At 40.7% G+C, this 24172-nt stretch overlaps 1 protein-coding gene across 1 annotated transcript in view; it reads right to left on the minus strand.

The window, feature by feature from the left end:
• Positions 1 to 766: 766 nt before the first annotated feature.
• OPN5 (opsin 5) overlaps positions 767 to 24172 on the minus strand; it is a 34468-nt gene continuing 11062 nt past the window's right edge. The window contains exons 2-7 of the mRNA XM_062573120.1: positions 21871 to 22048; positions 12810 to 12929; positions 9756 to 9926; positions 5856 to 6190; positions 2741 to 2985; positions 767 to 830 (exon numbers count right to left, since the gene is read on the minus strand). Coding sequence (XP_062429104.1) covers positions 767 to 830; positions 2741 to 2985; positions 5856 to 6190; positions 9756 to 9926; positions 12810 to 12929; positions 21871 to 22048 — 1113 coding nt within the window. The remainder of the gene's footprint in view (positions 831 to 2740; positions 2986 to 5855; positions 6191 to 9755; positions 9927 to 12809; positions 12930 to 21870; positions 22049 to 24172) is intronic.

The raw sequence follows: 24172 nt of genomic DNA on the forward strand, positions 1-24172 counted from the left end.
TGAGTCCATTTAGGTTCTGATTTTTGTTACACAGAAATTCATGATTCCGAATTCTTTAAATGAAACTAATATTCGGGTAAGACTTCTTCCCCTCTAACTCACAAATACTGTCCATCTGCGATGCATTTGTGACCACATGAGCATTGCTTCTAAGCTTGCCTTGACTAAAAAAAAAATGTTTTTGAAAAGAAAAGGATTGAAACCAAAGTGGTTTTAAGATGGCTTGTAGCCACAAGGGTTTGGAGGGATATACAATCACAAAGGATAATTAATGGGGCTAATGTTGCTGTGTTTCTCCAGTGGGTGTTTCAGAGCCCTGATAAATCAAGCTCCTGCTCTGATTAGTCCTATAGGGAATCCTTTCTCTCATGCTCCGGTTCTCCAGTGACTGTAGGAGGAATCTAGGGAGATTAACTTTAGCAGAGTAAAACTGGCCTTTGTGAACACTTCACTTTTCCATGAGGGGAAAAATATCAATTCAGTGAGTGTTCAAGAAAAAAGGAGTAATTTTTCAAAGACTCTCAAGTGAAGCCAAGATTTTTATACAAGTGAACCACCTCTGTTTCTCCTTCCTCTGAGTATTTAAAATGTTTGCCCAGCCCTAATCATACTTTTATAGCTGGTATACAAAAAAAATACATTGTACATAGGACTAGGGAGTAAAATAAAACTGTTATCATGTTTTCATTTATTTACAGAAAAAGGAACTTGAGACAATATGATTGTTTGTCATCAGGTTTTCATTTGCTGCTCATGAAATGAGCCTTCACACTTCCAGTTGGGTTTCGTTCACTGCTGTCGAATCTCTATGTGCAGATATGGTATACATCCTATAGGGAGGAAGCAGAGAAGTTATATTGTTTACAAAAACAAGCATATAAACTTAATCAGTTCTCAGTGCTGGGAAGTGTTTTTCCCAGAACATTTTGTTCACCACACAGGCCTAGGAAATCTTTCATTCAGCATGAGAGACTAGATGAAACCTCCTTTCTCAGTTGGAGTGCTAACAGGGAGGTTAAACACAAATCCAGCCATCCCACACCCTGGAGACCTCCAAACTCAAGACAAAGCCTGTGGAGATGCTGGGGACTATAATGGCATCGGTGTGGAGGGCTCAGGAAAACACCTGTAAATTACTGAGGTTTTCAATAGGTCCCAGAAATCAAGCTGTAAGCCTTTCTTTTCCATTTAAAAATCAAATTGGTGTGAAGTTGACCAGAATTAGATCTCCTACTTGTGAGGCTGTGGATGGCAGGCGGCACGGCAGGTTCTTGCTCTGCAGTGAATGAAGGTCCAAAAAGCTATGTAGGGACTATCACTCATCTCCATTTCTGCACACTACATACAGATTTAGGTCTTTAAATTTATTTATTTATTTATTAACCTGAGTCTGAACCCTGTTTTTAAAATATAGCATTTTTCTGCCTATGAGATTGCTCCGGCCTAATCAAGGCCCCTAAAATTATTAGTCTTGTCACCCTGTTCACCTTGTACAGAAAACAGAGAGAGAGAGAAGGATACTTCAGACTTGTTTCCCATTTGCCTAAAACTGCCAAAGTAAACTGTCACTTAGGCATCTCAGTTAAATGCATGCAACATATTTGGGCTCTGTATGTTCTGATGCAATAAATCTGAATGTAAGGTTGTAGAATGACCTGCTAAGGGAAGTTGTGGAATCTTGAGGTGTTGACACCTTCTCTGGACATTACATTGAAAAAAATGCTAGAATTGGTAAGGAAACAATATGAATGATGAAGTAGGTCTTCATGCTTATAATAGATGCAATACGGAGGCAAAATCCAGGATTTTGAAGTAAATAATTCTCCTGGAATTCTAGGAATTTCCAGTCAGTAAGATCTAGCAGGTTAGCTGTGGCCTTTGTACCAACCTGCACTGTCAGAGTAATAAATAACATTGTCTCATTTTAAGTCTATCAGAAAAGAAAGATTCATGTAACATACCACAGAACTAAGTCAATTTTTTTTACTGTATTTACACAGTATTTCCATGAACTTCACTGATGGTCAGTACAGATTTGCCACAAAGATTTAGAAGAAACAGAAACTTATTATGAAATGTAATTACACTTTGTGCTTTTTTTTTTTTTTTTTTTTTTTTTTTTTTTTTTTTTGGTGGAAGAGAAAAGACAGTTTGCCTTTCCCCAAATCCCCCCCTTCCTATTATTATGATAAAAAGATAGATATAACCCCGATCTGATCAGGACAGGAGGGGAATGAACAGCTCTTTGGATTCTGTGTGTCTTCTATATAGGAGCAGACACAGACCTTGAATGGTACCTAGATGGTGACTGAGGAACTAACATCTCTCTCTGCTAACTCTGTGGTTGAAAGGCCTGGTATTAAGAGTTTAATTATATACGAATTGAACACTGTTCTCTTGCATTTTCTTTATTGGGAATAGAGGTCATATAAACACCTTCTGGAGGTGGCTTTTATGATGACATTTAAAAAAAAAGGAACATAGGAAAAACACCAAATTCAAAGGGATTGTTTCCCATCACATTAATGGACTTACAGTCCTTGTTTCTCTTTGTAAAGCTAGAATGATGTCATGAAGTTTCATAGCAAGAAAGACCCTGCATGGGTCAAGGTCAAAAACAAGAAATAAGATCAGAAGAGCCATGACTCTGGGCAGAACTTATGTTGGGTAAATTTTCAGAATGGCTTTCTAAAGCATTGTGCACTTAAAGATACCTCACTACTAAAAAAAAAAAAAATACCTGGATTTATTCAAAGAGCTCTTCTTCTTCAGTGTCTTCAACCCACCTGACCGGCAGCAACCAAACTTACAATCAATGACCTGGTAAATAATCGGGTTGTACATGGCTGCTGACTTTGCAAGCAAAGTTGGTACCACGGAAAACTGAATAGGAACTGAATCCGGCTGTCCAAACGCCGACCACACAGACACCACCGCGTAAGGGATCCAGGCAATGAGGAATCCTGCACAGATCAACATTGCCACCTTGTGAGGGGAAAATAGAAAAGGGAGAAAGGAGTTAATCTAGCAGAATTCTTCTTGCCGACAGCACAGCACACAGCTATGCAGAACGCCAGGGAATGCGCCACAGAATGAAAAAAATTATGACCCACTTCAGATAAATTTACAGCATGAACAAAACCCATCATGCATTTCACTTCTTTTTATTTAGCTCCTGTTTTCCTTTGACTTCTTACAGAATAGCTAGTGAGTCTGTTAACCCAGACTTTTTAAAAAGTCACAAGGTCAGTCTAAATGTGAGGAAACTAAATGCGATCTCAGAAAATAATAATTTATTGTCATCAAATTTAAATTATTTAAGGTGGACAATCCCTTTAAAAATGCAGATTCTCTTGTTTTAGAGCATTTAACATAAAAATGTGAAATTCTTGGAAAACTTTAGGAAGATCTGAAATTATTTGAAATTAATGCTGATTAAACTGGAAACATTTCCTGTAGAGTTTTTCTTTTAGGGGAGTTATTTGAAGAGTCCCTCATTCCTAGTAATTGGAAGAGGCTTTCCTCTCCAATATCCTATTCCAATCAAATTTCCATTGGAATATCCTATTCCAATCAAATACTCCTTGAAACTGTCAAAATAAACAGGCTCTTTTTTTTTCCATTTTATAATGAAATTGGCATGCAGCAGGTAAACAAAACGTTGAAAGATTTAATCAAGAGCAAGTCTTCCAAAATCTGGATTCTTTGAAAATCGGACTCCAAACATCATAAAACCAAAGTCTTAGATGAAGTTTCCAGGGCTGAAATGGGCCCTGATGGTATTTGGGAGTAGTAGAGTGTCTCTGCAGGTGAGCTGGTTTAGGAAGGGATATTCCTGTCTATGCCTGTTGCAGCTCTTTCTTCTGAATTACTCACTACAAGGCAGTGAGGGAAGAGCAAAGGGAACTAGGAAATGAAGGAAAAAGAAATTGCAATGCCCTGATCTAATGCAGGGCTGCTTCTCCTCTTATAGGCTCTGCTGATGTTGCATAGATGTTGTCAAAACCTGGTGCAACTGATAACCCTTCATGATGGAAGACATCTGCAAGAGGAGGAAGGAGAAGAGCTTTGCCAAAACAGGTTCATCTTGTGCCTGCACCAGGGGTGCGGTCTGTGGCCTACCTTCCAGTGAAAAAAAAAGCCAATAATTTGAATCCTTTTCCACATGGAAAAAGCAAGCATGAAGTCATTCAAGAAGGCACAGACTGCCTCTGGGAATACTCACTACAAGAGATAGAAAATAATGTGTTTACCTGTATAAACCAGAATTTTAAATTAATGGCAATTTAATTGAGAGTGACATCTCTAGCACATCATCTAGTTTTTCTTTTGCCAAATCATACTATGGATTTCATACTCCATTAGAAGCTGCAGATGCTTTGAAAAAACAAATGTCTACAGAATATTTGGGTTGAAATTCCTAGCAAATGAGAAATGCACTTCCTTATAATGTCAAGGAATGTAACCATGGAAATATTTAATTTAAATATTAAATAAAATATATGTGGAAGCAAGATTTATGATTCATTTACTTTACCTGAACCAATCTGTCTACACTCAATCACAGCATGACATAGCTTCATATCACATCATGTAATAACACATACTGAAGAGCATATTCTGTCATATTATACTACCATTGACAGACTATTATTAGCATCCTGACTGATATTAGCACATGAATGGTCATTTTGATTCAAGCAATCAGCAGGTTTGCAACACAAAGTCATCAGCAAGCAAAAGCTTTGGGGATATTGCGTTGTTCTCAACCTCTGGTTCCACATCTTGATGGCAACATTATTGAGGAGAAAACTTTATGCTCTTTTCTTGTCCATCACTTAAGATACAGTGAATATGAGCCAGGGATCTCAAACTGATCCTGTTTTAGAAGTTGTACTGTGGAGCTGAATGGGTTGTGATGGAGACTTATTTTCCAACCTATATATATCCCAACATCTTTACCAGCTGTATTGGCAGCACTGACCACACTGGTGGCAAGCTAAGCTTCCCAGATATACTCTGGCACAATGTCACTTACTGCCGTGTGTTGTATAAATTTCAGTTCAATTCCCCAAAATGTAATAAAATGAATGTTTGATCAGTCAAGTAATCAAAGCATGTTGCTTGTCTCCCTCCTGACCAGATTCACAGAGGCTCGTGAATCTTTTACAAGAAATTTCATTTTGCTTACTACAAGCCTTCATTTCGAGCAAATTTCTGGCAGAATAACTGGTATTAGCAAGGATCATGGCTGTCACCATTGCCAAAAAGAAAAAGAGATTAAATCAGAATGGGAAAATAAGGCATAGACTGAGAAGGAAAACAATTTTTATCACTTACGTGCATTTTTTCAGCAGTTTATGGCTGAACCTAAATGATAAATTATTCACATAAGAAGAATTGCAGTATCATAAGAGTGCCTTTTGTTTATATCTTCATTAACAGAGAACTATAAGCTATCTGCAAAGTAGTTGCGCTTGTCTCAAATATCTTAAAAGAACCCTTTACAGTAGTTTCTGAAAGCTAAAGGAGTTTTATGATGGCTACAGGGCTACAGAGAGGTGATACAACTTCTATAAGGTCACATAGGAAGTTTATGGCAGAGCTTCAGACTGAATCGTGATCTCAGGAACTCTGGTGCACCAGTCACAAAATGATGTTTCATCTTTCTTCGTATCCCAGCTTGACAGCATTGAAGAAGAAAGCTGGAACAATCACTTTGAGAGCACTGTCCTATCACTCAACATAGTAGACATAGTAGAGCATTGCTATACTGGGAACTAGATATAGCTGAATTTCTCCAAGGATACTTTTAGGGTCTAATGAAGCAAAGTGAGTTAAATTTTCCTACTTACCTTAGTCAGCTTCATTTCAAGTATGTGGCTGTTCTGAATCCTGGTATCATAGTGAGCAACCTCTTTGGTGGATGACTTGACTTTTAAAATGATTTTGACATAGGAAAACACAATCACTGCAGTTGGGAGCAGGAGGCAAAAGAAAAGAATACTCAGAATAAAAGCCTGTCCAGCCACTGATGCCTGCGCCAGCCACCAGTCCAGAGTGCAGGAGGTCCCAAAAGGCTCAGGAGCATAGTTCCCCACACCAGCAAAAGGCACCGTAGCCCAGAATGTAGCATAGGCCCAAATTATTGCCAGACAGATAAAGGCATGGTGTCTCTTTAGCCAGGTACCTGGAAAATAATTCAAGAGTTACGACTGCATATCCACGCATACTGACACAAACTTGTCTTCTATACATGCAGTAACAGCTTGTTTGACAACCACTGTAAGGTTCATCTCACCTTCTAAGTATCTACAGAGACACCTGAGCTAGCTACCCTAGGCTCCCTTCATACCTGATGAAGAGAAATAGACACCTGTAGGAAGGACTCCACCTTACATATTTTAGATCTTTACTTTAAGTTGTGATCTGTACTTTAATTACAACCTGAAAAAGTCCTACAAAAGCAAGCCAGACAGGTAACTCAGATACAGTCACAGGTATCTTGTCTAGCAGTTTTCAAAACTGCTTTCTGGTGTGTAGAGGTATATTCATAATGGCTATTTGCCAGCTGACATGGAGATCTGACCCACTTTCATGACTTACTTAAATTTTTGTTCATCCCTTTCGTTGTTCAGCAGAACGACTCACTAGCTGGAATTGTATGACGCAACTTATACGATTTCCTATTCCTGTTGTTATTTATTAGCTGTCTGAAGTTTGATCTCAAGACACTTCTCAACATAAGTCATTAACCCAAGGGACTGAAAGACAAGACTGTATGGAGGAAATAACACACAGGTTTATTTTTATCTTGTCATTCTTTTCCTATCTTTCATCTGTAAGAATAAGCATTGTACTTAGCCATGTACATGAGAGACTGATTTAAAAATAGATTGTAGTATATAAGTAGCAAAAAATGATTACTCTTATTAAGCTCTGTGAAATCAAAAATTTTCCCACTTTGTGGAATACTGCATGAATACAGAATATGCTATAGGTCCTGTCTTGGAGAACACTATTGAATCTAAATGTAGAAAAGTTCTTACTTTACACAGCGAGAAAGGCAAATTATAATCCATCTCCCAGATTTCACATGCGGTTTGTCCGTTAGAACAGTTTCCCAAGCAAGCGAGTACTCATGAACTAGGTATAACTTTAATTCTGTCATCTTAACTGTATTCCTCACTAGCTGGGCTAGTGCCTGAGGGCTAGAGTTCTCACCAAGAGTTTTGAGAACTGCTATGTGTTTCCTCACCCCAAGCACTATGCAACATGTCTTTTATATACACACACATATATATATACATATATGTGTGTGTGTGTGTATGTGTGTATATATATATCTGCCAAATGATCCCCACTCACCAGCGCCAGTAATTCCTCAGGTACGCATGGTCAGAAGTATTTGTGAGAGATGTTTTCACATTTCCTTGCCCATTGACTTTATTAAATGCTAACGACAGGCACAGCGTTGTGGGATGTATTGACTCACTGCCCATCTTGCATACAACCCTATTTCAGGTAATAAAAGCTTCAGCTTATCACTTATATTCAACATATTGGATTCATATAGGAATTACCAAGTGACATTCTATGACTTACGTGGAAACTCAGACTAAAATGTTATAATAGAGCTTTTTGCCTTAAGCTCTAATCTGTCTCCATTCCCCAGCCACTGACACAAAAACAACAGCAGTTTCTGTTGGGTAGCTTTCTTGAGGGTTTGAGAACGACTTAAAATAAAACCAAAACAAAACAAACCACTTCAATTTGAATGCACGCAGGTGCCTCTTCTCCAGCTGAATTTACCTCTCGAGATCGCTCAAAGGACAACGAGCACTGACGTACGCAAACACAACGCCTGAGAGGAAGGAGGGAGGTTTGTTGCATTCAGGTGGCAAAACTAGAGAAACAGTAGCACGAGGACCTAAAGATTGGCATTATTTTCATAGCTATTGTGAAAAATTTCACATGGAAGGAACAGGCAGCAAATCCTAGGCCTCGGGAACGGGAACCTGACCAACAGTCTTAACACATAAAATGGTTACATTAAATACATAGACTGAATTTGCTGCCTCTTTACTGTTCTCCATCATTGTGTTTAGACAACCATGATCAGATAGCATGGACAAAAACGATTTCAGTGTTCTGTCTCTCTTGAACTCAGATGTCGTGTTAGATACCTAAATTTGTTCTATGCACCAGAGAACTAAGTTGATAATACCCTCACAAGAAGAGAACTGAAATCCTGCTAAATGTAAATGATGTAGGTAAAATTCAGAGAATGAGATATTCCCTGCATTCAGATTTAGGAAAAAAACAAAAAACAAAACAAAAAAAAGCATACCCACAGACATTCCAAGATCTATGATGGCAGATTGCAGGGCAGTGCCACAGCTTTTAATTGACGTAACACTCAGCTATTGGACAGACCAGCTTACTCACACTTCCTACCTGAAAACATTTCTTAATATTTAACATTGCATGACTGATACTCATGTCATTACAAAGGGATCCATTGGATGTCCCTCAGTCACATGCGCATGGTGCTTCTCATACAAAAAGTCACTTTAAGGATTCCTCTTATTTTGTTGTGGAATTTGTCTTTTCCAATGCAAGAAAAATAACTTTCCAAACTCGGCCAAAATCCTTTAACTGGGAAGAATGGAGCATATAATACTTCATATTCAAAAGTGATTTAAGATATTGATGGATATGTTGATAACAGCTTTCATTGCTAAGTTCATTTCATCCTCTCGAGATCCACCTCCACATTAGAGAGACAACATATTTATTATGTCCTACCAGATAGCCAAATCTTGTAGATGCTTTAAATACCTTCCACTTATCTTAAAGGAATTTAGGCACCTAAAGAGGAATACTGTTGTGTCATGCCGTAAGACCCTGCAAGATGTGCAGTGTTTGAATTTGCTAACTTCAACAGGCCTTGATAGGCACAAAGTGGTTTATCCATGTGCAGTTTCTAAAACTCAAGGCCTCCATGTGCAATTACTGAAACTCATGGCTTATACTGGCAATAGAGGGACAACAGTGAAGGGAATATGACCAGCAATATAAATTTAGTTGAGACTACTTGGGCCATGAAAATATGCTTCTTTTATCTGTGTGTTCTTCCTTCTACTTACTAAAAGCATTTTGAAGAGCTTAAGGATAATTCGATTCTGGAAAACTTACAATACAGTGACAGGATAAAAAGCTTAAGATGCCTAATTTATCCAAGAAGAGGTTAAGAGCAGTGCTTTAGTGGTGGTGCAGGGCTTATGCAATTTAGCAAAGAAAGTGTAACAAGATCCCATAGCTGAGAGTTGAGTTTGAATTATACATTTTCCTGGACATTGGTTCGTGGACTAATCGACCGTCAGTGCTACTTACTCACCAGAACTTTACATCTTAAATTGGAGACTTTCTACTTTCCTGATAACATGATCTAATTCAAGAGAAGTTCTGATTTTGATTCAGAAATATTTGACAAAATTCTAGCCTATATTATGCAGAAAGTTGGCATAGATGATCAAAATAGTTGCTTCCGGTCTTAGGAATCCTTCACTATTTTATTTGCATTTGCTATATATTTGATTCTTCTCTTATTTCACTCTACTTGAGAGCAGAAAACAATATGCAATTGTTTTGTATTCCTTACCCTGTTTGCTCACAAATCTAATAGCCTAGAGCTTCTTGGAGGGGAGGAAAGGGGAGATGTAGTGTCACTTAATATAGTTTTTCTTTCGTACCATAAGACAAATGACAGATTTTTAGATATCTATCCAGGCTGACAGCTGTCATGGTAATAAGGCTCCCACAGCCATAGAAGAAACCAGCCCATCCGTACCAGCGGCAGCCCATCCATCCAAACACCCAGCGGTGAGAAAAGAAGGAAATGATACTGAAGGGTTTTCCTACAACTTCAAAAGGAGAAAAAAAAATGTCAGCTGAAATCCATCACTGCTTAAATCAGAAAATTCAGAAAAGCAAAATCCCCCTTTGCCCAAAGCTGATACCAGTAAAAATGCAGAAATGTGTTAACTCTGTAAAATGAAGAGGGGACTGTAGGTATAACAGATGCGATGACTTACGTGATCCCCATCCACAGGGCTTAGCCTAATGAAGCTTCACTGTTGCTTCACTGTGCAGACCACATGCACCAGAAGTTAAACCCATACCAATTGCTCTAAGCCTTTGCAAGCTCTTCCCATCAGGAAAATTCAGAATGTAGGTTAAGACCACATGCAAACACATGGTAGTCTGCAAAAAGTATGGGTAAATCTGGACTTGAGGATGGGCACAGATCCAGTTAGGCTACACCCCTGTAATCAACTGAGTATCTTCACACACAGGATAAAGAAACTTGCCTTCAAAGAGGACATCTGTAAATGTGCCAAGGCCCAAAAGTAGATGCATCCATCCTGTGTTAAAGCATTGTTAGGAAGGAGGATAGTGCTATGTTTGGGGTGCATGGATGTGTGCTGCAGAGGAGGTGGCTTTAAATTCCTGCCACATGCATTTCCTAGGTCACCCTCAGCAAGTCACCTGGCCACAGAGTGACTCGTTACTTAGCCATCGAAAGGCTACTCGAAGGGAAACACCTAACTCTTTTGGAGATGCTGTCCTAGTAGCTCGCTAGCTCAGTTCTCCATTTGTAAAAGTGGGTGGTGCATTATGGAAGAGGTTAGATTAGATAATATATTGTTCCATTCTGACCTTATAACAGCCTAATATTACTCATATTCTTCCCAAGTATTGTGAGAATGAGTAAGTTCAGACATTGGAAATTTCTAGTTGGAAATCTCCACCTCCTAATATTTATTATTTATTTCTTCATCTCAAACTAGACGCAAAAAAAAAATGGAATGGAAGAGAAACTCAATTTAATGGAAGAGCAAACTCAAAAATTTATGCTTTAGAAACATCAACATGTTTTCAGAATGCTTCATTTCTCCCTATGGGACCGACTTGAAATGCTGAAAAGCCTGAACTTATTGCAGCACTGAACTGCAACATTAAAATAGTATTTAATGTTTAACTTAACCTTCCTGTGACTGCATATTCCTGTAGGCACATTGCTGGAGCATCTCAAGCAACTGAGAGCATCTGCGGGTTTCCCTGGCTGAACTTACAGTCTGCAATATCAAGGCAGCTCAGTGAATTCCTTTATGGAAAGGGTGCTTCCAGGGAGCATGGCACACAGGAAAAAAAATAGTCTCTCAAACTACAATTCCCACAAGGCACCTTTCTGATGGAACTAGGGACACAAGTTTCTGTTTTGTTGAAGTCATCTTAAGTGAAATATTTTGGATGGTTCTGTAGAATATTCCAATTTAGATTAAACTGACCTGAAAGTAAATATTCCATTTCGTTCTCAACAGAAAACTAAAACATTTCTACTCCTGTCTAACACGCTCTAGATGACCCTGCTGAGCAGGGAGGTCGGACTAGATGATCTCCAGAGGTCCCTCCCAACCTTACTGATTCTGTGATTCTGTGTACATCTTGCAGAAAAGGGTCTTTGCTCCATCCTAAACCCATCATTCTGAAAATCCCTGAAAATGAGACATTTTTAAACAACATATTTTGTCATTCTTTTCCTTCAGCATAAGCCTTCAAAGAAAATTATGCCTGAGCCTGAAGCACTTTATCAAATCATATTTATAGGTTTTTCTCCAAGCAGAAAGGGTAAAAATGTATGTTCCTTTTCAAGCAAAAGCTGATCTATGAAATAAAGGCTTCAAGAAAAGCAAGATCTAGGGTAAATCCCAAGAGTCAGCAACTTAAATAATATAAATCATTGTCAGCTGTAAAGGAAACCACATTTAATTTGCACAAAACCAACTTCTCTGCAGCAGCACAGGAGTCAGAGCTTCGCATTAGTGAAAAATGAGCCTAATTTTGTTTTAAACAAGCAGCTAGTGCCACCCTGTGGAAATCTACAGGAAGCAGGTCCATCGCAGAGCTTGCTTCTTGAACGGGGGACCAAACCAAGTGTGTGAAATCTAAAGATTTTGGAAGGAGTCCCATCTCCAATAGATCCAACACAGAGAACACATCACATTTCTTAAGTCAACATCTTCATTAACAAATAAAAAAAGAAACAGAGAAAGAAATGAGAGAAAAAGTACGCATGGCTTCACCAATCACAATTATTTTTGATTATAAATCTTCTATACATAGATAAATTGAAATCCCCAAGGAAGAGAAGGTGACCAAGATCACATGGTATGTTGCTGACAAACCTAGAAAGAGAAACAAGAAGAGCTTGTCCTAAGACAGCAATCCCAAACCTGCTGTAGTTTGTATGTTAACAGTTTATATGGTTAAGGGTTATCTCTTAATGTTCTTTACACCCTCAGATTTGGCTAGATATATATTTCTGAGGCACCTGGATCCCTCCTGCAACATCTTGCGGCAAGAAAATACCATTTTTTCCAACTATAAAAAAAGAAAAATGGAAAAAAAAAAGTTGTTTTGCACTTATCATATCAGGATGCACATGGGAGCTATCTTTGAAGGCCTGCCCAATGCCAAAGCGAACAGGAGTTTTACCCAAGTCAGGATTGGTAGATTCAACCTTATTTTTCCCTATGTACTTACCAATTATTTCTATCAAGTTGTTCAAGAATACTTTTTTTCCTGTCCTTCTCTTTCACTTATATACAAATAATAGTACATACAAACAACATCAGTGGCAAAGGCATTTGGGGCTCCTCATGACTTCCAGAGGAGCTTCTCATGCTGCTGCCAAAAAGAATGGTAGGAAAGTAAAAATGAATAAAAATAAAACATCAAATTACCTGAAATGCCCAGATCACACACTGCCAAATTAACAGTCATTATCTCAGCAGGTCTTAGCTTCTTTTTTCTCTTTAAAGACATAAAAATAACATACCCATTTCCCAGAGTTGAAAGAATCCCTACAATAAAAAAAAGAAAAACAACTAAATTAGGATTCTCCTCAAAAACAGTAATATTATATCTACCTTGTGAAATTCTCTGGCATTTTCAACCTGAATCAATAGCCTCAGAGTTAGGCCTTTTAATTGAAAACACGATCATCTCTTCCTCATTATGTAGCCCATAAAGACATCTACCACAAACCTCTCCCTCTCACAACAAATGTTATTTTCCCTTTTGTAGCAGGCCGTTGCTTTTACCAGCTGAGCCTGCACAGTTATGGATTGAATGCATGTAGTAGAAACCCCGTATTTTTTCTGTTCTCATCAACTCCATTTGTCTCATGCTTGTTTAAACAACAATAGCGATGAAATTCAGCTGTCAGTAGTTGTGAGAACCAACCTTAATTTCAATAAATGCCAGAACAGAAGGTTGAGAGATACGTTTCTAAACCAATGTCAGTTATTAATATTAATATCGCATCACAAGCCTTACAATAGAAATTAATTTCTATCGTAAGATGAAAGAAAAAATAGAGAAAACATCTGATTTTACCTTCCAGCTGAGCTCACTGCATGAGGAATCATGCTCTGTTCAGGCTGGTTGGACTTTCTTACCCGCTGGCTACCACCCGAGGACTCATAAAACTTTGCCTGCAAGCAGCTAACCTACCATGGAGCTATTGCACTGACACCAGGAGCTATGAGCTTTCCCACCCCCTTCAAGAAAGCTATTTCTTCACCAGCTAATATTTGAAAGAGTTTGAAGCTGGCCTGGATGTTTTGCAGGCGAAAAGCAGCAAAGGACATAACATCAGTTCAAGAAAACAGAGTATAACAGCACATCTACCCCCAAAAGAGTCCTAAATAACCCAGCTTTCCTCTGACGAAGAGGCAGCCAAGTCAATTCTCGAAGTGCCTCCCAGCTTTCACATTGCCTTGCTGGTGCAAACTGCTTAACGGACAGTTTGCACTGTCCGTCCATCCTCCCCCACCACGCCCCCCAAAATGTGGCACATCCCTCAGCAAAATGGCAACAGCCACTGCAAAACCCATCCCAGCTGAGAGGTTTTCCACTGGAGATCGCAGGGCCATGATTTCATTGCAGTCACAGAGACATGGTGGGATAGCTCCCATGACTGGAATGCTGTCATGGATGGCTATGTGCTTTTTAGGAGAGACAGGCCAGGTAGGCGAGGTGGTGGAGTTGCTCTTTATGTGAGAGAGCAACTGAAATGCATCGAGCTCTGCCTAGGCGGGGAGGAGGAGGAGGCAGTTGAGAGCTTATGGGTAAAGATCAAAGGGCAGGCCAACACGGGGGACACTGTTGTGGGTGTCTACTACAGGCCACCTGACCAGCAAGAGAAGGTTGATGAGGCCTTCTATAGACAGCTGGAGGCAGCCTCAAGATCACAGGCCCTGGTTCCCATGGGGGACTTCAACCGCCCTGACATCTGCTGGAGGGACAACACAGCTAGACACAAACAGTCCAAGAGGCTCCTGCAACACATCGGTGATAACTTCTTGTCACAAATGGTGGAGGAGCCTATGAGGAAAGGTATCCTGCTGGACCTTGTCCTTACCAACAGAGGGGGACTGGTTAGAGATGTGAAGGTTGGGGGCAGCCTTGGCTACAGTGACCATGAGGTGGTGGAGTTCAGGATCCTGCAGGAAAGAAGTAAGGCAACAAGTAGGATTGCAACCTTGGACTTCAGGAGAGGGGACTTTGGGCTCTTCAGAGACCTACTTGGTGGAGTCTCACAGGTTAAGGCCCAAAAAGGAAGGGGGTTCCAGGAGAGCTGGCTAGCAGTCAAGCATCACTTCCTCCAAGCTCAAGAGCGGTGCATCCGTTGAGAAAGAAGTGCAGCCAAAGGGGCAGGAGACCTGCATGGGTGAGCAAGGAGCTCCTAGCTAAATTCAGACAGAAGAAGAAAATACACAGAAAGTGGAAGAGGGGACAGGCTACTTGGGAGAATTATAGGAATGCAGCCAGAGTATGTAGAGATGCGGCGAGGAAGGCTAAGGCCCAGTTGGAATTGAGTCTGGCAAGGGATGTCAAGGACAACAGGAAGGGCTTCTTCAAACACATCAGCAGCAAGAGGAGGACTCGGGAAAATGTGGGCCCGGTACTGAATGGGGCGGGTGACAAGGGATACAGAGAAGGCAGAATTACTGAATGCTGCCTTTGCTTCAGTCTTCACTGCCAAGGGCAGCCCTCAAGAATCCCAGAGCCTGGACGTGAGGGAGAAAGTCTGGAGAAGGGAAGACTTTCCTTTGGTGGAGGAGGATAGGATCAGAGACCTTCTGGGCAGGCTAGACATCCACAAATCCATGGGCCTGGATGGGGTGCACCCACGGGGACTGAGGGAGCTGACGGATGTTGTTGCCAGGCCACTCTCCATCATCTTGGAAAGGTCCTGGAGAACTGGAGAGGTGCCTGAGGACTGGAAGAACCCCAGTGTCACTGCAGTCTTCAAGAAGGGCAAGAAGGAGGACCCAGGCAACTATAGGCCCATCAGCGTCACCTCCATCCCTGGAAAGGGGATGGAAAAGCTCACTCTGGATGCCATCTCCAGGCATACGGAGGAAAGGAAGGTGATCAGAAGTAGCCAGCATGGATTCACCAAGGGGAAATCCTGCTTAACCAATCTGATAGCCTTCTCTGATGGAATGACTAGCAGGGTAGAGGAGGGGAGAGCAGTGGACGTTGTGTACCTTGACTTCGGCAAGGCTTTTGACACTGTCTCCCATAACAGCCTCCTAGGTAAGCTCAGGAAGTGTGGGCTAGATGAGTGGACAGTGACGTGGATGGAGAACTGGCTGAAAGGCAGAGCTCAGAGGGTCGTCTTTGGTGGCATGGAGTCTAGTTGGAGGCCTATGGCTGGTGGCATCCCCCAGGGCTCAGGACTGGGTCCCATCCTGTTCAACTTCTTCATCAGTGACCTGGATGAGGGGACGGAGTGCCTCCTCAGCAAGTTTGCTGATGCTACCAAGCTGGGAGGAGTGGCTGACACACCAGAGGGCTGTGCTGCCATTCAGAGAGACCTGGCCAGGCTGGAGAGTTGGGCGGAGAGGAACCTCCTGAGGTTCAACAAGGGCAAGTGCAGGGTCCTGCACCTACTGACCTTGTGGAGAGCAGCTCTGCAGAGAGGGTCCTGGGAGTGCTGGTGGATGACAAATCGATCATAAGGCAGCAATGTGCCCTTGTGGCCAAGAAGGCCAATGGTCTCCTGGGCTGCATTGGGAAGAGTGTTGCCAGCAGGTCGAGAGAGCTGATCCTGCCCCTCTACTCAGCCCTAGGGAGGCCTCATCTTGAGTCCTGTGCCCAGTTCTGGGCTCCCCAGGACAAGAGAGACATGGAGCTACTGGAGAGAGTCCAGCGTAGAGCTACAAAGATGATCCGAGGGCTGGAGCACCTGCCCTATGAGGAACGGCTGCGAGAGCTGGGCCTCTTCAGCCTGGGGAAGAGAAGCCTGAGGGGGGATCTGATCAATGTGTTCAAGTACCTGAAGGGAGGGTGTCAAGGGGACGGGGACAAACTCTTTCCAGTTGTCCCATGTGACAGGACAAGAGGCAATGGGCAGAAATTGAAGTTCTGCCTGACCGTGAGGGGGAATTTCTTCCCTGAGATAGTGATGGAGCACTGGCACAGGTTGCCCAGAGAGGTTGTGGAATCTCCTTCTGTGGAGATCTTCAAGACCCGCCTGGATGCAACCCTATCTAACAAGCTCTAGGTGACCCTGCTGAGGGGGGGAGGTTGGACTAGATGATCTCCAGAGGTCCCTTCCAACCTCACTCATTCTATGATCCTATGAAAAGGCCATTTTTACCTATAAAAATATCCTTCTGTGAAATATCATTCCAGGTGATTCTGGGATACCAAAAAAAGCACAGTAATAAATCAGTCTCCTTTTCCTTCATCTCAACAGGCATTAAAGCTTCTAGCAGATACCTAGTCTTTTTCCATATGTTCCAGAAAGATTCCAGCAGCTCCCCATCTGCCCAGCAATGAAGCCTACTCCAAATATATTTCTCTCATATACCACATAATTTTCACTGGCTTCTCTCGGTGGAGTCTGATGGGAGGTCCATGCCTCAGGAGTGAAGTGAGTACTTGCGACAGCCAGAATAAACCTGTCACCTTACAAAGTGCCGTGTTCCCCCAGAACCAATAAACCAAGCCTAGGGACATTCACGAGGCAGAGAGAAAAATGATTCCCAGAGGCTAAAACTAGGCTATTTCACAAGAAATATGTGCAACTGTGGAATTCAAGATTTAGCAAACTCAGGAGAAAAATATTTTAATTCTGAATTTTTCATTAATGAATGCACAACAGTTCTAACTCGAAAAAAATCCAGTATTTTTATATTGCCAGTACTGGTCTGTAGCTTATTTTAAAAAATCAAAAAATAGATCAGAACGTGGCTTATCTTTAATCTTAGGTTTTCTTGGTAAATTTGATTTATCCTTGGTGAATGAAGTTTAAAGAACATCCTATTCTTACAGATCTGAAAATTCAATTTGAATTATAAGTAGATCGGGTATTTTATATTCCATTCTTTTTTCTTTGCAGTTAAGTGAATGAATCTCAGTGTTGTTGAATATATTTTATCTTAATCTTCTTTTCATTCCCTTTTTCTCTCTAGTGAAAGTCAGGATATCTCATCTCATGTGCCAAGGCCCAGGCTGGAATACTTTTCAAAAGCACCTGACAGTTTCCCAAGAATTTCTCATCAGACTGGAAATCTAGAAAGATCTGTACAAACCTGAAGCAACTCTTCATTACTAATAGCAATATATCAGAGGATCTAAATCCCCGTCTAAACACAAACCTAAGGCTGGAAGGTGTCAAGTGATAATTTAAGCCCACCCTCATCTCTACTTGCGTTATTTCTGACAGTCACTTAGCTAAAACTTTTTTGAGTTCCTTGATGGTAGAAACTTCAATATCCCTTAAGACAAGCCATCTGAATGCTTTATTTTCCGTATCAAAAAGGTTTTTTTAGTGGCTAACTAAAGTCGTCTCCAGTGCAGGCTCCCAGGCCAGAGAAAAAGACAGAAACAGGCTTACGTAGGGAGTCTGCAGCAAAAGGGAAAAACACATAAAGGAACCAGTCTAAACAAATAAGACTCCTTTTCCTCAATCTGACAGCAGTGCTAAACCATCAGAGAGAAAAAAAAATACACTAGTTCAGGATGTTGCTTTCAATTAAGCTGTTTCATAACACACTGCGGACCAGTGCAACAACAATTTGTGAATCGATAGGTACTTGCTAGTTAGTTATCCGATGGCCTGCGGGTCTCCGCTCAGCCATGAGTCACCAACCACTCCTTACAGAAAATCAATCAAGTCAGTGATGAAAAACCTGGCAGAGGAAGTGACAAAGTAGACAAAAAGACCTGGATCCTTAAAACCAGGTGCAAGGTTTGCTTTCTTCTTTTTCTATTTTTTTAGACAATAAAAAAGATACACATGGAAATGAACTATTCGGATCAAAAGATCACATGTCAGCAAAGAATATTTCATAATTTTTCCAAGACCTCTCTTTTTCTAAGACAAAGAAAAGCATTCTTCTATTTTCAAACTGAAATATTTAAATTGTTCAGACAACCAGCCTGACCCCCAAAGCTCTGCTGAGGTTTCTGAAAGGCTCTCACTTTTGCTCACCCATCTACCAGCTTCTCCACTCTTGGAAACTTACTTTAAATTCACTTCACCTTACAGGCCTCAAGCACAAAAAAATGCCCAATAGCAATTCCCACCTCCTGACTCTCGTCTTCCAAAGCTAGTCGCGCTCTCTGTACCTCAAAGAGGAGAAAGTTTCTTGGAAGAGGTCTGCCAGGGAACCAGGGACACAGCTCAGTGCCAGAAGAAAATGGGCAGGTTTGGTCCAAAAAACAAGTTGCGGTAAAAATACAGGGAGAGGCTCATGGGGAGGTTACATGGTTTACAAAATAAATCCACAACACTGCATAATTACTACAAGATACCACTATGCTCACAAGCTGCTGAGGCACGGAGCTTTAACTGACTACTTTGAATAACTGGGGGCTCTGATCAGTGAAACAGCTGCCAACTAAAGTGCATTTACCACGTAAGCAAAACTGCTGTATGGAATGAGATGTCGCTGAAGTTTCACCGAGCTACACAGCCTTCTCCACTACCTTAGACAAACTCGACTGTTCATCCTAGAAAATCTCTGCACGGCAGTGCCCAGCAGAAATGTGGGTGCTCTGAGCTGTCAGAGCTGTCAGCTTAGCAGAGAAGGAACCTTGAGTTTATTTTTGTTTGCAGCAAGTAAAACAGCTACTCAGAGATTTTGCTGGGAGAAAGAAAAAAGATGAACTACCTTCTAAAATATCGTCGTTTTTTCAAGCTCTAAATATTATTAAAAGGTTGCCATCCACCTAAATATGAATGAGTAATAAAATGTGCATTTGCATGCTGACAGCTAATGGTAGTATTCTCAATACAATAAGCTAAACCAATCTTGTGAAGTACAACCTATGCACAAAACATTAGCCCAAACTAAGCCTTTTTTTTCCTAAAAAAAAAAGTGGTGAAAGAGTTCTTCACCCTATTTACACACAAGCAGAGAAGGAGGAGCTGACGTTCCTTCCACCTTGCTTCCCTGAAGTGTAATTCTGCTCTATTGATAGAAATCATAACGCGTTCCTCCTTCACAAAACCTCTGGAAAAGGTTTCTGACTTCTCTTGGCCTCTAATAAAACAATATTACACACTGCTGTCTAGAACAGTGGTCTAGGAAACAAGAAGCCAGTTACTGCATCTGAAACAGCCGAAGGCACAACTGACCAGCATCAAGGCAATGAAATGTAAAATCCACAAAATGGCTAAAACAATATCTGTGCAGGATGCCAGTGGTATCGTATGCTATAGATGCAAATCCAAGAAAGATGCAAATATAGCATTTAGATGCATATAATACAAACAGTATACTTGGCTCTAATAAGAGTCGGCACTGGAGTGTGTAATCACCAGCAGGGTAATGTAATTAGCCAAGTCAAATACAAAGCAAACACATGAAAAAGGAAGTTAAACCCAGAAAGGAAAAAAAAAAAAAAAAAGTAAGGTATGATTTCTAAGGCAGAGCTTTATACGTATACGGCAGAGCTATAGCTTGAATTTTCTTGGCTTGTGCCACTGAGTGCATCAAGTCCACGCTGGATTGGTTGATCCCCAGCCTGCCGCATGGCGAGCAGGTGGGAATCTAACTGATGGGTTATCAGCCACTTTTAACTGTTGATTCAGCCTCCTCTTCCTACACTGCTCATGTATATCCGCGCCTGAATGGCCAGGTTTGGATTTTTTCTGGAAATTTATTATTTCTGTTCTTTGCCTTAATTTTATTATGTCTGTGTTTTTCAAGACTTTTCACACCTGGCAGGGGTATTTCTTTGGACGTGGATAAATCTACACTAAATACAGCCAATATACCAAAGCAACACAAGGTACAGCAGAACGATTCATTTCGGCTATTCAGACATATTTTCTGGGATTAAAGCTAAGTTTGCTCAACTGAGAGAAATAAGACAAAGGATAGAGGAATGTTTTGGATGGTTCGGTGAAGACGTCTGTTTGCGTAGCAGCCATAAAGGAAAAAAAAAGATAAGATAGAGAAAGCTAGGACAGTGTGAGAATATTGAGACTAGCAAAGGGTCACTGAACAGAGCAGAAATATAGCTTCACCTGCAATTTGTTTAGTTATGAATTCTTATTTGAATAGAGATATAAATGGAAGACTAATGAAGGACTGGTATTATTCAAACCTTAGTGAGATTTCCTCAGCAGAAAATATTAGATTAATTAGATCAGAGGAAAGCCAGTGAGAGAGAGAATAGGCAGGAGGTATGCAAAAAGTGGTAAACATAAAGGTAGGGCCAAACAGTTTTATATTAAGTGCAAAACTAACATAACGAGAGAATGAAACCAAAAGGGAATAAATTTGAAGGAATACCCTGTAGCCCTCAGTCCAGAGTTGTCAATGACCCAGAACACAGCTTGGTGCAGTGCTGTTGTGTGACCTTGACTCATTTTAACAGATTTTGAGCAACGAGAAAGTATATAAGGTAAAGCCATAAAACATAAGGATAAAAAAGTCCATAAAATCATGGACTGAAATATAAGGGTTGAGACAACAGTTAGCAGCTCAACTATTTGAAAGGAAAAATACTAACACAAAAAGATACAAACTCCCCAAAAGAGCAGAGAGTCAGAGGATGGCAAATCAGCAAAAACAAGGACTAGCATGTTCTGTCAAGCAATGGAGACCGGTATTTCCCCAAATGAATGAGAACTGCCTGGAATATAAATACTTTACCAAAAATCAGACATATCTATTATCTTACATACACTTACCCAAAAAAATAATTGCATTTATTCTGCTTGCAGAGTCACTTTGCACACGATAAAAGATGCCAGGACAAAAGTATCTCAAGTGAGGGGAGGGTCACAAACACAAAATACTGTTCAATATAGTGAGTAACAAAAGAATTGAGGCTAAGAATGGAACAAGATTCAAATGAGCATTTTTGAGGACGTTCTCTTTTGCTGTGTAGACACATGAGAGAGGCACTGCAAACAGGATGTAGAACCCACACTGCATAAGGGCAGAAGTCAGCTTTGTCCAGGAACAATTAATCTGCAAGACAGTTACCTATCAGTGGAAATTATTAGAGGATTTCTTGCAACTTTTCATGGAAGGTCCACTAATAGTCACTTTTGGAAACAGGCTTTTTACCTACTTAGACCAGCATTCTGTTATGAGGCTAACCATATTTCTGATATGTTCTTCTCTATCTTTGCCTAGATTTTTCCTTCTAGTATGAAGAAACTTGTAATTACACATCTGATGCCCAGCAGTCACTGCCTTCTTTGTGAATGCCTGAAAGGGTGCAGTGACATATTCATGTTTCAAAAATAAATTAAAAAATCATTACCAATCACTGTCAAATAAATTCCAGCTACTATGTCAGCCTCTCTAGAAAGCTTTGATGCAAAGGGGTCTTCTTTCTGGAGGTAGTGTGGGAGGTATTCATCCTGGGATGAAGTGTTGTGATCTGATGCCATCCCATTCAAGTCCAGCTCAGTGTCTGAAAAACAAAAGAATAGATTCTGCTACAGATCACATCCACTACCAGAAATTGCAATGATATTTTCATTCATACAACCCTCTGATCTTCATTTCTGTTCTACTAGCTCCCACGGCATATCAGCATCCAACTCAAAATTGCGCAAAGCATCCTGCCATGATTTATTTCATGGCTTTATTTATCTAAGTATATCATTATTCATACGGCACTCATCACAGTAATCCATTTGAGCAGCATCTAGCAACTGCTGTATTGCAAGATTAAAGCCAGAGGGATCTGAAATGCCTTCTCTGAATATCTTAAGGAACCTAATGCTACCAGTTTTGTGTAAGAGTCAGAATCTGGGAAAACTGAGTAGGGCAATTATTTGTGTCTGAATAGCTTCATTGTTCGATGTGTTTAACGCATGTTGAATTTGTTGTCTTTGTCTATTCAGTCTGTTCTAATGATACCTAAATTCTAACTGAAATTGGGAATTATCAGTTAGACAGTCAAAGCAACTTCTTCATATCTTGAGGGGCATTGTGTCTACAAATGGTAGCTCTGCAAGTTTTATGGTTAACAGTTGTATTCATAAATTCTCCTTAGAGTTATTTAGGTGATTCTACTGTAAATAATTTGTATGGTTATGGTTATGAGCAGTAATTAGGTATTATGGTTACAAAGAAGCAGCAGTGGTACTGAATAATAGGCAAGTAATAATATGCATCTAGGCAAGCTCATTAATAGCTGGAATTTTCTTACTGTTTCTACTTTTATGGAATGGACTATTAAGTGTAAATGTGCTAAAATAAATATAGTGAACCCTGATATGGAAAAACTAGTATCTACCAGGCTTCCATGCAGGTTACTCCTCCAGAACAGCTGAAGAAGTAGAGTGAGGAATTCTAGCATAAGATGAAAAACAATGAAAACAGTGTTTGAAACCACCCAGCCAAGAATTGTTCTGGACATTCAGCAATCTCAATTCTTTTTGCCAGTGTCTGCTCTGCCTATGAGGCAGGCGTGGCACACAGGGACTTCAGCTTTTCCATACATTTTTCAGTGAAATCTGGGACAAATTATAAAGCTTTATATTTCTCCCACCAAAACATGAATGCACATTGAGCACAAGCTCAGAGTCTCAGCCTTCTACTTCTTGGTGGAGAGAGTGGGCTAAGCTAAGGTGACACTAGCTAGCTTAGACTGAATCATCATCTACAGATGCCTGCTCTCAAAATATGACAGGAGTCCACAACAGCCAGGCATCTAACTTCAGGCACCTCAGCAACTGAATCAAGCCCTGTATATGTACTTTAGGGTGTGAGGACTCTATAAAGCACACGGCTGGCTGCAGCTGGAGGCTACAGCACCTCTTTGTCATGTAGGTCACCTTCTCTTCTGCATCTTGAAAGTGGACAGTGTTCTCAAGAACAGTCCAGCATGGCCAAACCTGAAGCAGATGACATCCACCTACCCCTAAACTATCCACAACCCCCTCTCCATTTGTCCCTCAACCTTTGAAGACAGATTTAAATTAAGAGAAGTAGACTATAGGAAGGCACATTGTCCCTCCAGGCACTGACAAAAGGCTATTAACATCCAGCCACATTCCCCCTGCTTCCAGATCCCGGCTCCTCTGTGGCTACCACCTCCTACTTTAGGATGAAATCAGCATCACAGCAGTGACATTTGTATGCCTCATCTAGAGAGGTGTGTATGTGTTTCCCAGATTGAATGAAGAACCACCATGGTTGGTGCATCCTTTAGCACCAAGGCCCCAGCCAGCTGCTTTGGTTGATGCTGAGGTGCATTTTATTGTTATCAGTAACATTTCATTGGTGTGATAATGGGAACTTGGTGATTCATAGGATAAATTGAAAGATGAAACCACAAAATGTTACAAGAAACAAAAAGGTGTCCCAGGCATGCAACTCCAAGTAGTATTACAGTCTTTCAAGTTCAGCAATTTCATTGATTTTCTTTGTTACCAATGATGGAAAAACTAAGCAAAGGCTGGTTAATTAAAAAAAATACCATGGGTGGCTTCATAAGCCCTCTTCTTCTTCCACAACCTTCGTGAATAAGCAGTTCACATTTTTCACTGCTCCCTTAAATTCAGATGTCAAAAGAGCTGCCTGGGCTTGATTAGGTGCCACAATAGGGCAGC

Source organism: Rhea pennata, chromosome 3 (assembly GCF_028389875.1).
Source record: "Rhea pennata isolate bPtePen1 chromosome 3, bPtePen1.pri, whole genome shotgun sequence".
Taxonomy (NCBI): domain Eukaryota; kingdom Metazoa; phylum Chordata; class Aves; order Rheiformes; family Rheidae; genus Rhea; species Rhea pennata.